General features: G+C 39.0%; 1 protein-coding gene across 1 annotated transcript in view; it reads right to left on the bottom strand.

Annotated features, from left to right (window-relative positions):
* Positions 1–3,260: 3,260 nt before the first annotated feature.
* LOC125453186 (annexin A5-like) overlaps positions 3,261–13,348 on the bottom strand; it is a 62,106-nt gene continuing 52,018 nt past the window's right edge. Inside the window, exons 13-14 of the mRNA XM_059649488.1 lie at positions 3,790–3,849; positions 3,261–3,323 (exon numbers count right to left, since the gene is read on the bottom strand). Coding sequence (XP_059505471.1) covers positions 3,261–3,323; positions 3,790–3,849 — 123 coding nt within the window. The remainder of the gene's footprint in view (positions 3,324–3,789; positions 3,850–13,348) is intronic.

Below are 13,348 nucleotides of genomic sequence, written 5' to 3'. Positions count from 1 at the left end.
TTGACGCAGGGATTTCCAAATGCATGCAATCCTCTAAGAGAAAAAATATAAAATCCTTATCGCTGTACTTCTAATTCTGAAAGAGTCCTCCCATAGTTCAGGACTCACCCAGAAGAGAAAACGTTGTTTCCATATCCACCATGACAAACCATTTAGGATATTAAACACATCAATAAAGTCATCCCCTCCCCTTCTAACCTCCAGTGAAAACAAGTCCGGCCAGCCCAGTCTTCCTTCATAAGAAAGCTTGTTCATTCCAAGTATCAATCTTGTAAATCTCTGAACTGTCTCCAACAGATTTACATCCTTCCCAAAATAATGAGACCAAATGTACACAATACCTGAGATGTGTTCTCACCGATGCCCTGGTTAACTGAAGCATAACAACCTTACATTTATGTTGAATTCCTCTTCTAATACAGAAAAGTATTCCATTAGCCTTCTGAATCACTTGCTGTACTTGATATTAACATTTTGTGACTCATGCACTTTGGCGTTCTCTAGTCATCATCCATTTGAGCATTAATCTGGTTTTTCATTCTTCCTGTCAAAGTGAACAAGGAGGTGAATGGGTAAGTGTTCCACCTTCTGTAATTCCATGGTAGGGTGCCATGGAGGAATGCAAAAGTATTAGATAGATAGATAGGTGGGCCATGAACAGTCCTTGCAGAATGCTGACTACATTATGCTATTGTCTCTTTTCTGCCAGCCAGTCAATTTTTAATCCCTGTTTATATGTTATCACTAACTACGTGTTCCTACTTTGCACAATAACCTTGTATATAGCATTCTGTTGAGTGCCTTCTGGAAGTCCAAGTACAGAACATCTACAAGTTCCCATTTAACTATCATGCATTTTATACCTACAAAGAACTACAGGAAATTGGTTAAACATGATTTGCCTTTCACAAAACCATGCTGAGTCTTTCAATTTCCCTGAATTTTTTAAATAGTCCACCTATAATTGAAAGTGAAACTCAATCATATAATACTTAGGGGTGTTTTTACTACAAAGTCGTTAATTAACCACATTACATTACACACTACCATGATAGTATCTCTTCTTTGGCTATTTCCAGAACATATTACTCTAGAAAGTTAACTTCAAAACACATGAATTCCTCTTTCAGGCTATCTACTTTCTCATTTTTCCAATTTATGCGTGGATTAAAATCTCTCATGACTGTTGCAGTCCATTTAACACATTTGCACAATTGTTCTTTTCATTGAATTCATCTTAAAAGTAGTGAATTCTGTCCCCTTCCATTGTGAGGAGTGAGAGCTGGAGAAATGTTTTATACATCTCCCTTTTTGAAGAGGGAACGATGTTGTGTTGCCATAGTCTTACCAGACCACGAGGCTGCTCTCTTCTCAGACAGAGAAGTCTAGAGGTGATTTAAACTTAGGGCCACCATCCCTCATGCAAGGGGAAAGGTTGAGAAAGGGAGTCTTTAAGGTAACCACAACTGGTGATGAGATTTGAACCTACACAATTGGTATCTCACTGCTTCACAAACCAACCATACAAGCAACTGAGCTAAACCAACCCCAGGAGGGAAAGTAGCTCCTTGGTTAAGCACTAAAGGTGGCACCTTTGAGGAAAGATAATTATTTTTAGAATTGTGAGAATGCATGCTTGTGTGTAAAAGTGCACAAACCAATTGAGGCTGGCAAAGCTGTCAGGAAAATGTCCAAAAAAGGAAATGTTTGGAGTAACAAAATGATGCCGGGTGCCTGCGTGCCTGTTCACATGAAACCATTAGAAGATTTGTGGTGCTCAACTGCAGGAATGGTTAAATGGCATAGAGTGGTAACACAGGAATAAAGAGTCATGGGAATGAGTAAATAGGTAAACAATAGCATCTGGTGTATCAGAACCACAGAATTATTATGGTGTAGAAGGCAGCCATTCAGCCTATCATGTCTAGACTGGCTGCCTGAGTATTTTAACAGCATCATAGATTAATATTTACAATAAATGGTTGAAAGTGAACAACATTTTCAGCCAAATTTTGTTTCTGCTGGTCTGGTGTTCAATAAATTATCCAAAAATTTTGCAAAAAATTTAGTTGCACTCTTTGGAAGTTCTTATCTTCTAAATTCAGGATAAATAAGAATCTTTCATCTAAGTATCTTTCATCAAAATGTCATTTAAATTATGAGAGTGTATGTGTCAAGACATCTAATAATCCTTAACACTTATGCAGTAATTAGGCATTCAAAAATGAAAAGTCTGAACATTCAAAGTATCACAGGACAAGAAAAAGCCATTTGCTTTACTCTAGTTTAATTAATTCTCAATTTTTTACCAATTTAACCAGGCATATTTTTGGGATCATCTCTGTTATCTAATTTTTCTCTCAGCTGGGATATTTATAATCACCACTAGATGGAAACAAGCAATTGGCAAACATAAAAACAAAACTTCCTACAAAAAGTAAACTTGTCCCTATTTTAATTCCAGTTTAAACATTAGCGAATAATGTATTTAAATATCTAAGTAATTACTTTATACTGGTTAAGACTTGCAGTAAAGTATAGTAATGCACAACTTCCCCTCCATCATTTTAGCAAATATTGTTAATGTTCCTCTTTTTTTCAGCTTTGTTGCTTTCGCTTTTAAATCTGCCATTTTTACCTTTGTATTAAAAACATAACTCTTGACCACCATCATTATCATTGCAAATTAGTACCATCTCCATAGTTCCACTCCGCTCCAAAGTCTTTCAATTTATTGGTATCTTCCAAATCAGTTCCTTTTTTCCAGAACTCCAAATTTGAATTTCTCTAATCAGATTTCAATCCTTGATAGCAACAATTGTCATCAAACTCAAGACAATATCCGATGTAATTGGGGTAAAAGTAAACTATCCAACTACCTTCCTAGCCTGTCTGAAACTTTGACATTTTTGACCACATCATCCTCCACCAATGCCTCTTCACTGTTGTCCAACTGGGTTGGATTACAATCGCACGATTCCATTCTTATGGATCTAATTATGTGTCAGTTAACTCAGTTGGCTGGACAGCTGGTTTGTCATGCAAAATGATGCTAACTGTGTGGGCTCAGTTCTTGCACTGGCTATGGGTACCTTGAAATTTAATCTCTCATGCTTGTCTGAAGTATGGTGACCCGTGGATTAAACCACCACCAGTTATTACTAATGACAGAGTGACACCATGGCGCCATTGAACTGACGGACTTTGGTGAGGAATAGGATTATGGAGATGGGCAGTACTTTGCAATAATAATAATGGTGTCAAGAGTTGCTTTTATTAGAAGAGAGTGAAAGTGATAGATTTAAAGCACAGAGCAATAAAACCTGAAAATAAGAGAAACATAAACAATATTTGCTAACATGATGGAGGGGAAGTTGTGCATTATTATGTTTTCCTCTAAGATTTAACCAATATAGATTAATTACCCAGATATTTAAATCTATTATTCACTAATACTTAAGATGGAATTTAAATAGAAACAAGTTTATCAAGTTTTGTAGAAAGTTTTGTTTTATGTTTACCAATTGCTTGTTTCTATCTTGTCATGATTATGAAAACCCCAGCTGAGAGGAAGATTAGACCAACAGGAATAACCTTTTTAACCTAATCATACATGACAATATCACTTCCAATGATCTCTCTTACTGCTACCTTTTACTAGCTCAGGCATTCTATAAGGATTTATCCTTGTCACTCTCCTGTTTCCCATCCACATTCTGACCATCAGCAACATCTGAAAAATAGTTTTAGTTTACATATGCATGTTGCTAGCCATCAGTTCTAACTTACCACATCAATCCACCCTTCCATTTCTGCTGAATTATCAGATTGCTTCTCAAACGAGCATTCCTGAATGAACAGAAATTTGTTCCAATTAAATTTCTGAAAATAAAAACATTTGTTTCAGGCACTGAATCCCAAGCTACTGAAACCATCCTTTCTCCAGGCAACGCTTTGAGACTAAACCATACTGTTCATAATTTTGCTGACTGCACACTCACATTATTGCTAAGACTGTTTATATCTGCTCCCTTAATAGTGCCTGAATTCACCAAGCTTCATCTCACCTGCTGTTAAATTCCTTTTTCTAATTTTCTGCACCTCTAGGATTAACTACCCAACATATTGTAGGCTGAACTCCCACATTCTTGAAGTAAATATGAGGTCATCTAAGACTCTGTTATTCATGTCCTAACACACAGAGTTTCTTTCACCTATCTCTGTGTTTATTCACCTACATTGAGCAAACAATGCCTTCTTTTAAACTAATCACTCCCTGTCTGTGTAATCTCCACCAGCCCCACAACCCTCTTCACACAAATATCTCTGCTAATTAAATCTGGTCCCATGAGCAGCCCCAATTTTAATCACTTCCCCATTGTAAATTTACAGTTGCCTAGGCCCTAAGCTCTGGAACATCTCATTACACCTTTCCACTTTGCTTCTTCTTTTAAGATATTCTGTGAAATCCATTACCTTAAATGTGTTTTATAAATGTTGAGTTTGATTTTGCTGTTGTTGTATATAAACATTCCTGCTTCAGTTGTTAAATTATAGGTAAGCAGTAAGGGCATTTTGATCCAGTTCCACAGTAATGAAGACAATGTTAAATTATCCATTATATTATTTTAAAAAGTACTGCAATGTGATCAATCTAAGTAAACATTTCAGATACAAGCGTCTAACAAAACTTATTCCAATGCCTGTTCAGTATGGATCATTAATAGATCATTTGATGTTATCAACAACAATATCTTTATTGCAATCACAATTTGGCATAAAATTTATTGTACATTTTAGTCAAACATTGGCATTTAATGATAATTTTTAATGTCCAAATTGTCAGTAATCTGAAACAAAATCAATTGGCAATTCTGGATACAAGCAGTTTATTTATTTTGCTGACCATGTAAATTCAGTGATAACAAGATGTAGAGCTGGATGAACACAACAGGCTAAGCAGCATCAGAGGAGCAGGGAGGCTGACGTTTCGGGCTTAGACCTTTCTTCTGAAGGGTCTATGCCTGAAACGTCAGCCTTCCTGCTCCTCTGGTGCTGCTTGGCCTGCTGTGTTCATCCAGCTCAACGCCTTGTTATTTAAAATTTCCAGCATCTGCAGTTCCTACTATCTCATGAACTGTTAATAATGTAATTTATTCTTTTCTCACGTAAAGAAAGTAAACTTGCCCATGGTACTCCTCATGTGATCTCATCAAGGCCTTCTACAATTGTACCATAGCAGCCCTACTTTTATATTCTGTTTTCCTTGCAATAAGTGCTAACATTCTGTTTGCCTTCTTAATCGCTTGTTGTATCTGCAAACTAACTTTTTATGATTCACTTCCCAGTATTTCAGATCCCTCTGTATAATTGAGTTCTGCAATTTCTCTCCATTTAAGTAACATGTCGTTTTTCTTTTCTTCCTGCCAAAGTGGATAAATTTACATCTGGTGTCCAGATCTACTCATGGTACTCCAAGTGGAGTCCAACCAAGGTTTTGTATAATTGTATTATAACTTCTGTATCCTTGCACTTCAGTCCTCAAGATATAAAGGCTAGCATTCTATTAGCTTTATTGATTATTTCTGTACCTGTCAATGACATTTTAAAGTTCTATGCAACAAAATGGATAACCTCACACTTGCTTATGTTGAATTTCATCTACTAGTTTTGCCCATTCATCTAATATATTAATCTCGTTTTGTAATTTTATGCTACCATCAACACTGTCTACAATGCTGCCTAACTTTGTGTCATCGGAAAATGTGGGTTTATGATGTTTTATGTCATGTCATTAATAGTGATTAATAAATAATGTGAATGATTGAGGGCCTAGCACATATCCTTGTGAGACACCACTAGTCTCATCCTGTCAATTTGAGTATCTCCCATTATCCTATTTTCAGCTGCCTGCCACTCAATCAATTTCCAAAATGGATCAATCATTTGCCCTCCATTCCATCGGCTTCTATCTTAGTTAAGATGTCTTATGTTGACCTTCATCAAATGCCTTCTGGAAGTCCATATAAACAGCTATCAACATTCCCCTGTCAACTACCTTAGTAACCTCTTCAAATAATTCAAAGAGGTTTGTCAGGCATGACCTACCAATCATGAATCCATGTTGGCTCCCCTGATTAACTGAAAATTTTCAAGGCATTCAGTTACCCCATCCTTTTTTATAGACTACAACAATTTCCTAGCTACAGATGTTAGGCTAACTGGTCTGCAATCCCTTAGCTTTTCTCTTTTGCCCTTCCTAAAAAGTGGAGAGACGTGCAATTTTCCAATGCAGAGAGATGGTTCCTGTATAGGAAACTTTTGCGCTTCTCTAAACACCCTCAGATGGAAACCATCATCTCCCAGAGATCTCTCACTCTTTGTTTCCATTCATTTCTATATTACTGATGTTTTACTTTTATTCAGTTCCTGTTCCTTATTCACTATTAATCTCCTCGGGACTTCTTGTAAGCTATCCTTCTTTTCTACTCTATGTTGAGAGCAAAAATAATTATTCAACATGTCTGCCATTTTGCCACAGCCATTGACAATATTCTACTTCTAATACTTCCGGTGATAGATAGTACACATTTTTGTCGCAGTGTATTAGTGATGGATTAGTTACAATTGAAGCATTCAGCAATGCGTCAGACGTTGCAAATTTCTTGAGTGTTGTTTGAGTCACATCCATCCTGGCAAGTGGAGAGAATTTCAGCACACTCCTGATAGGTACATTATTGAAAGTGGACAAAACAGGCTTTGGGAAACCAGCAAGAGAGATACTGTCTGCAGGATTGCCAGATTCACCAAGTATTGGCATAGCTGGCCCAGGTGAGAATTTACTTGACAGTAAGCTCAGAATTGGTGATGTTTTGGGACTGAGTAATGGTAACACCAAAGGAAGTCAAAGAAAGATGTTTAGATTCTCTCTTGTCAAAGATGGTCACTGCCTGGCACCTGGGTGACATGAATATCACTGCCCAAAAGTGAATGTTGATGAGGTCTTCCTGCAGGTGTTAGAGGAAAATACAAAGCACTGTAGAACAAAGAGACCTAGGGATTCAGGTACATGGTTCTTTGAAGTTTACATTACATGTAAATAGGGTGGTTAAAAAGGCATATAGCATGCTCGCCTTCATAGAATTTTTTTTCATAGAAGAGGCCCTTCAGCCCAATAAGTCCACACCAAACCTCACAGCATCCCACCCAGGCCCATTCCCCTACAAACCATCTAATCAACACCTCCCTGAATACTACGGGCAATTTAGAATGGCCAATCCACAAAACCTGCACATCTCTGGACGGCGGAAGGAAACCGGAGCACCGAGGAAACCTACGCCGACACGGGGAGAATGTGCAAACGCCACACAAACAGTCACCCGAAGCTGGAATCGAACCTGGGTCCCTTTGTTCAAACCTTTGCGTATAAGAGTTGGGAAGTCATGCTGAGGTTGCATGGGGTGTTGGTGAATCATCTTCTGCAGTATAGTGTGCAGTTCTGGTCGCTCTGTTATAGGAAGGTTATTATCAAGCTGGAGAGGGTTCAGAAAAGATTTATTATGATGTTGCTGGGAATGCAAGATATGAATTATAAGGAGAGGCTGGATAGGCTGGGACTTTTTCCACTGGAGTGTAGGAGATTAAGGGGTGACCTCATAGAGGTTTTAAAATCATGAGGGTATAGATAAGGTGAATGACAGGTGTCTTTTCTCTGGGGTGGGTGAGTTCAAGACTGGGGGCATATTTTTAAGGTGAGCGGAGAAAGATTTAAAAAGCATTTGGGGGGGCAACTTTTTTTTACACAGAGTATGGTTTATGTGTGAAACGAACTTCTACCCGGTGCGGCTTCCTCTACATTGGGGAAACCAAGAGGAGGCTTGGGGAAAGCTTTGCAGAACACCTCCGCTCAGTTCGCAACAAACAACTGCACCTCCCAGTCGCAAACCATTTCCACTCCCCCTCCCATTCTCTAGATGACATGTCCATCATGGGCCTCCTGCACTGCCACAATGATGCCACCCGAAGGTTGCAGAAACAGCAACTCATATTCCGCCTGGGAACCCTGCAGCCATATGGTATCAATGTGGACTTCACCAGTTTCAAAATCTCCCCTTCCCCTACTGCATCCCTAAACCAGCCCAGTTCGTCCCCTTCCCCCACTGCACCACACAACCAGCCCAGCTCTTCCCCTCCACCCACTGCATCCCAAAACCAGTCCAACCTGTCTCTGCCTCCCTAACCGGTTCTTCCTCTCACCCATCCCTTCCTCCCACCCCAAGCCGCACCCCCAGCTACCTACTAACCTCATCCCACCTCCTTGACCTGTCCGTCTTCCCTGGACTGACCTATCCCCTCCCTACCTCCCCACCTACACTCTCTCCACCTATCTTCTTTACTCTCCATCTTCGGTCCGCCTCCCCCTCTCTCCCTATTTATTCCAGTTCCCTCTCCCCATCCCCATCTCTGATGAAGGGTCTAGGCCCGAAACGTCAGCTTTTGTGCTCCTGAGATGCTGCTTGGCCTGCTGTGTTCATCCAGCCTCACATTTTATTATCTTATTATTCTAGTCGAAGTGCTAGATGCGGGTAACATTTAAAGATATTTGGACAAGTACACGAATAAAAAAGGTTCGGGAAGATATGGGCAAAGCGCAGGCAGGTGGGACTAGTTTAGTTTGGGATTATGGTCAGCATGAACTGGTGGACGGAAGGGTCCATTTCCATGCTTGATGACTGTATGTCTCTATAACCTCCTTTTCTCTCTGACATCGTTTGCAGCCTCTTTATGATGCATTCTGCACCAAACACTGTAACAGACAAGCCTTACCATTTTTCAGTAAGTTTTGTACAAATATGTCAAATAACTGGATGCTGCTCTAAGAATTCTAGAAATACAGGATTATTCATTGAGTGACCATTATCACACAGACCTTGAAGGAGGAGGTGGCTGATCTATGATTTTTGCATGCAAGAAAGTCATTGATCAATTTTCACACAAATAATAGTGAATTTTGTTCGCATCACCAATAATTAGACACCAAAATCTGGCCTAACAATATTGTCTAACAGTGAATCACTGTTCACATTATTCTGGCGAAGTGGGGTTAGTGGCCCTCGATATGGAAGTCATGTGCACACCTCTGATTGGATTCTCCGCAAAGACATAATCAGAGTCACATATTTTGATTGTCTCCTTGGAAATCCAGTGCTAAAATATGTCTAACATACAGTCAGCATAACAAACAGCACTCCTTCATCAAATGCGATGGTTAACAATTACATAAAGTATTTTCTGCTCATTTACAGTAGGCAAGTAATTAAATGTTAACTTCATATAATGGTTGTCTGCTAAATTAATCTGCAGGTAATATCCTATAATTGCAGAAGAAGCAACATGTTTAATGTATGTAAAACAATGTTGTTGTCAACACTATCTGAGCTAAATTCAAAATTCAACTTTTTAAAAAAGCATTCAAACACAAAAACAACAGATTCGTTGGCCCAAACTTTCAGCACACCTGAGACCTTCTCTGCAGTGTGAAACCTAGGGAGTAAAGCCATAAGTTGTGGAAGCAGTAATGGTCCTTTCAGGCCAACCAGTCTGCTCTGTCATTCGATGTACCTCCCCATTTCCCAAATTTATCGCCATTCAGATAATAATGTGTACTTGTCTATGCTACCAAAGTGGATAACCTCACAGTTTCCAATGACGGATGACACCAGGACAAGTGGGCATAGCCTCAAAATAAGGCAGAGCAGATTTAGGATTGAATTGACGAGGAACTTCTTCACCCAAGGGTTGTGATCCTGTGGAATTTCCTTCCCAGTAAAACAGTTGAGGCTATCTTGTTGAATGTTTTTAAGGCAAAGATAGATTTTTGAGCAGTAAAGGTATTAATGTTTATGGTGAATGGGTGGGTAAGTGGAGCAGAGTCCACAAAAAGATCGGCCATGATAGTTTTGAATGGTAACGCAGGCTCACTCGGTCATTTCGCCTACTCTTGTTCCTATTTTCTACATTCTTATGTTATTCACATCATACTTCATCTGCCATGCATTTGCCCACTCACTAAGTTTGTCCAAATCACACTGAAGCATTTCTGCATCATGCTCACTGCTTACCCACCCAAAGTGAATACATTTTGTACCCATGACCTGAACATAACATTTGTTATTGTACTCAGTTACTTTCTGTTAAATCAAAGTGCAGTTAGAGGTGGATGGCTTCATTTGGCTATCTGTTTCTGTATCTGTGCACAGACTTGCAATGCCCTTTACAGAAGGTATGGTACTCACTACGTCCTTTTTTGACCATAAAAACTTTTTGCTGAACGTTATGAAATATCTGATTTAATGTCTGCCATTACTCATACACCGATTTTATCGAGTATTTTTCCAGCACATTTTGACAACTCTTTCTTCATATCTCTATAATTGCCCTTACTTAAGCTTTGGACACTGGTTTCAGATTCTAGTAGCTATCCCTCAGAGGGAATGTGAAATTCTGTTATGTTGTAATTGTTATACCCTACAGGATCCTTAACTATGAAACTATTTATTAATCCTACCTCATTCCTGAATGAGGAAGAACTCTGTTTTTAATGATGTTTTAGCTATACCTCCATATATTCTGTACTTTGAATTGGTGCCACAGTGTGGTGCTATGTTACATTTTTCACAGTATTTATTAAATATCAGAGACAATAAATCAGTCAACTCAATTCTGTTCAGACTTGCTGCTAGATTTGTTGACCTTTTCCAGCAATTTTTGTTTTTATTTTATTCTTGGGTAGTTCTGCACCTTACTGCTCTAAAACACAATCCTTGATGCACTCTACAAACTGGTCTTCCGTCTGACTAATCAGAAGATTAAAATTACCCATGACAACTATAGTGCCCTTCACACACACAACTCTATCATTTCCTGGTTTATACTTCACACTACAGTGAGGCAACTTTTCAGAGCCATGGGTAACTTGCAGTGGTGATTTCCTTCCCAATCCATTTCTTATTTCCACCCAAACTGATTCTACATCATAATCTAGTGAAGCTTCACTAATCATCACGGCACTGATACTTTTATTAACAAAGCTCCCCCCTTTCCTTTTTGTCTATTTTTCCAGAAAGTTGAATAGATCTGAATATCAAGTGCTCAGTCTTGGTCACCCTGCAACCACATCTCTGTCATAGCTATCAAGTTATAATCATTTACTTCCATTTCTGCTGTCAACTCAAACATCTTATTACAAATCTTACATGCATTCACATAAAGAGCGCTAAGCTTTGACATTTTAACTTTATCACTTCTTCTGGTTCTAATTTCTGCCGAATTCTTCTGCATATTTTTTCTACTTTTCCCTATCACATCTTGATTATTCATCTCTTCACTAGATCTCTCAATTCCATGGAATTTGGAAGGTTAAAGGGCAACTTTTGATAAGAACAATATCTATTCTCCTATGCTATCCCCCAAATATATTTCCTCTTTCCTCCCTTCACTTCAATAGCTCATTAGACCAGTGCTGTGGTCAGTTCACTCATCCTCCCAGAAGCCTGTGCCCTTGCCCACATCAGCAGCAAGAGTGAATCACCACCTCTACGAAGTGGAGTGTGCCTTTAACGTAATGAGAATGCTTCTGTGCTAATGAACTCCAATCTACATCTCATTAGAGTCGAGATGCATTAGCTTGAAAATAAAGTCTCTGAAAAATGACATATTTGACTTAAACCAATTCTTCTTGGATTCTTAGTTTGATGCTGCAAAGTGAATTTGTGTATTCCCTTTAGATTTAGATTCCCTAGGGCTTGTTGCACAGTTAGAGCTTTGCAAGTCAGTATCCTGGTGTGTTTGTCAACATTCATTTTAAACAGAAATATTCAAAAGGAAAAAAAACGTGAAATAGGCAGAGCAACACCAAAAGACTGCAGGAGTGTTATTTGCTCACAGTTTTTTTTATATAAAAAAGGGGCTGAAAATGTGAGACTCAATCCTGGTAAATTTGCTTTATGCTCAGCAGTTAGAATTTTCAATTTGGATTTAGAGAATGAGAGAATTAATTATAATAATTTAATTAGCATCTGTAAGTAAAATGTTTTGAGTTAAATTGTGAGATTAGAATAACAAAAACATAGACAAATAGAAAACCACATCATTTAATGAATGAGTTACTCAAAATGAAATAGTAGTTCTGGAAAATTTCAAGAATCCGAGTAAAAACATTCTTTTGACCCTTCCTTCAAGAGTTAAGGTAAGTGGTGAGGTTAGACAAATCAGGATAATTCTCCCTGAAATCTGGAAGGTTAGGGGGCAATTTGAACTTTGACCCCATGCTTCTCTGACTTTCTTTATCCCATTGGCAGTCCTGCAAAACCCTAAAAGTCTGGAATTTCCTCAAAACCATGTTTCTTTCTTCAGCCTCTCTCCCTTTTAAAGTGTTTTCTAAAAACTAAACTCTGGCCAAAGTTTAAATCATCCCTCCAACCATCTCTGTCATTCATTCAACACGTTCTGTTGTCATTGTTGTTTGATTTCATTCCTGAGCAGAGTATTTGGATATTTTCCCACTCTATAAACAAGAGTTTTGCGGTTCCTGTAAACACCCTTCCCCCAACCAGCACACAAGACACAGTTGGTCCCAACAGCCTTGTTCAAAGAACAAAGAAAATTACAGCACAGGAACAGGCTCTTCGGCCCTCCAAGCCTGCGCCAATCAAGATCCTCTGTCTAACCTGTCATCTATTTTCTAACGGTCTGTGTCCATTTGCTTGCTGCCCATCCACATACCTGTCCAAATATATCTTAAAAGACACTACCATGTCTGCGTCTACCACCTCCGCTGGCAACACGTTCCAGGCACCCACCATCCTCTATGTAAAGAACTTTCCACGCATATCTCCCTTAAACTTTCCTCCTCTCACTTTGAACTCATGACCCCTCGTAATTGAGTCCCTCACTCTGGGAAAAGCTTTTTGCTATTCACCCTGTCTATACCCTTCATGATTTTGTAGACCTCAATCAGGTCCCCCCTCAATCTCCGTCTTTCTAATGAAAACAATCCTAATCTATTCAACCTCTCTTCATAGCTAGCACCCTCCATACCAGGCAACATCCTGGTGAACCTCCTCTGCAACCTCTCCAAAGCATCCACATCTTTTTGGTAATGTGGTGACCAGAACTGCACACAGTACTCCAAATGTGGCCAAACCAAAGTCCTATACAACTGCAACATGACTCGCCAACTCTTGTACTCAATACCCCATCCAATGAAGGAAAGCATGCCATATGCCTTCTTGACCACCCTATTGACCTTCAGGGAACAATGGACCTGAACACCCAAATCTCTCTGTTC

The sequence above is a fragment of the Stegostoma tigrinum genome, chromosome 1 (genome assembly GCF_030684315.1).
Source record: "Stegostoma tigrinum isolate sSteTig4 chromosome 1, sSteTig4.hap1, whole genome shotgun sequence".
Lineage (NCBI taxonomy): Eukaryota > Metazoa > Chordata > Chondrichthyes > Orectolobiformes > Stegostomatidae > Stegostoma > Stegostoma tigrinum.
The sequence above is the reverse complement of the archived record's forward strand: the minus strand, read 5'-3'. Positions and strand labels throughout refer to the sequence as shown.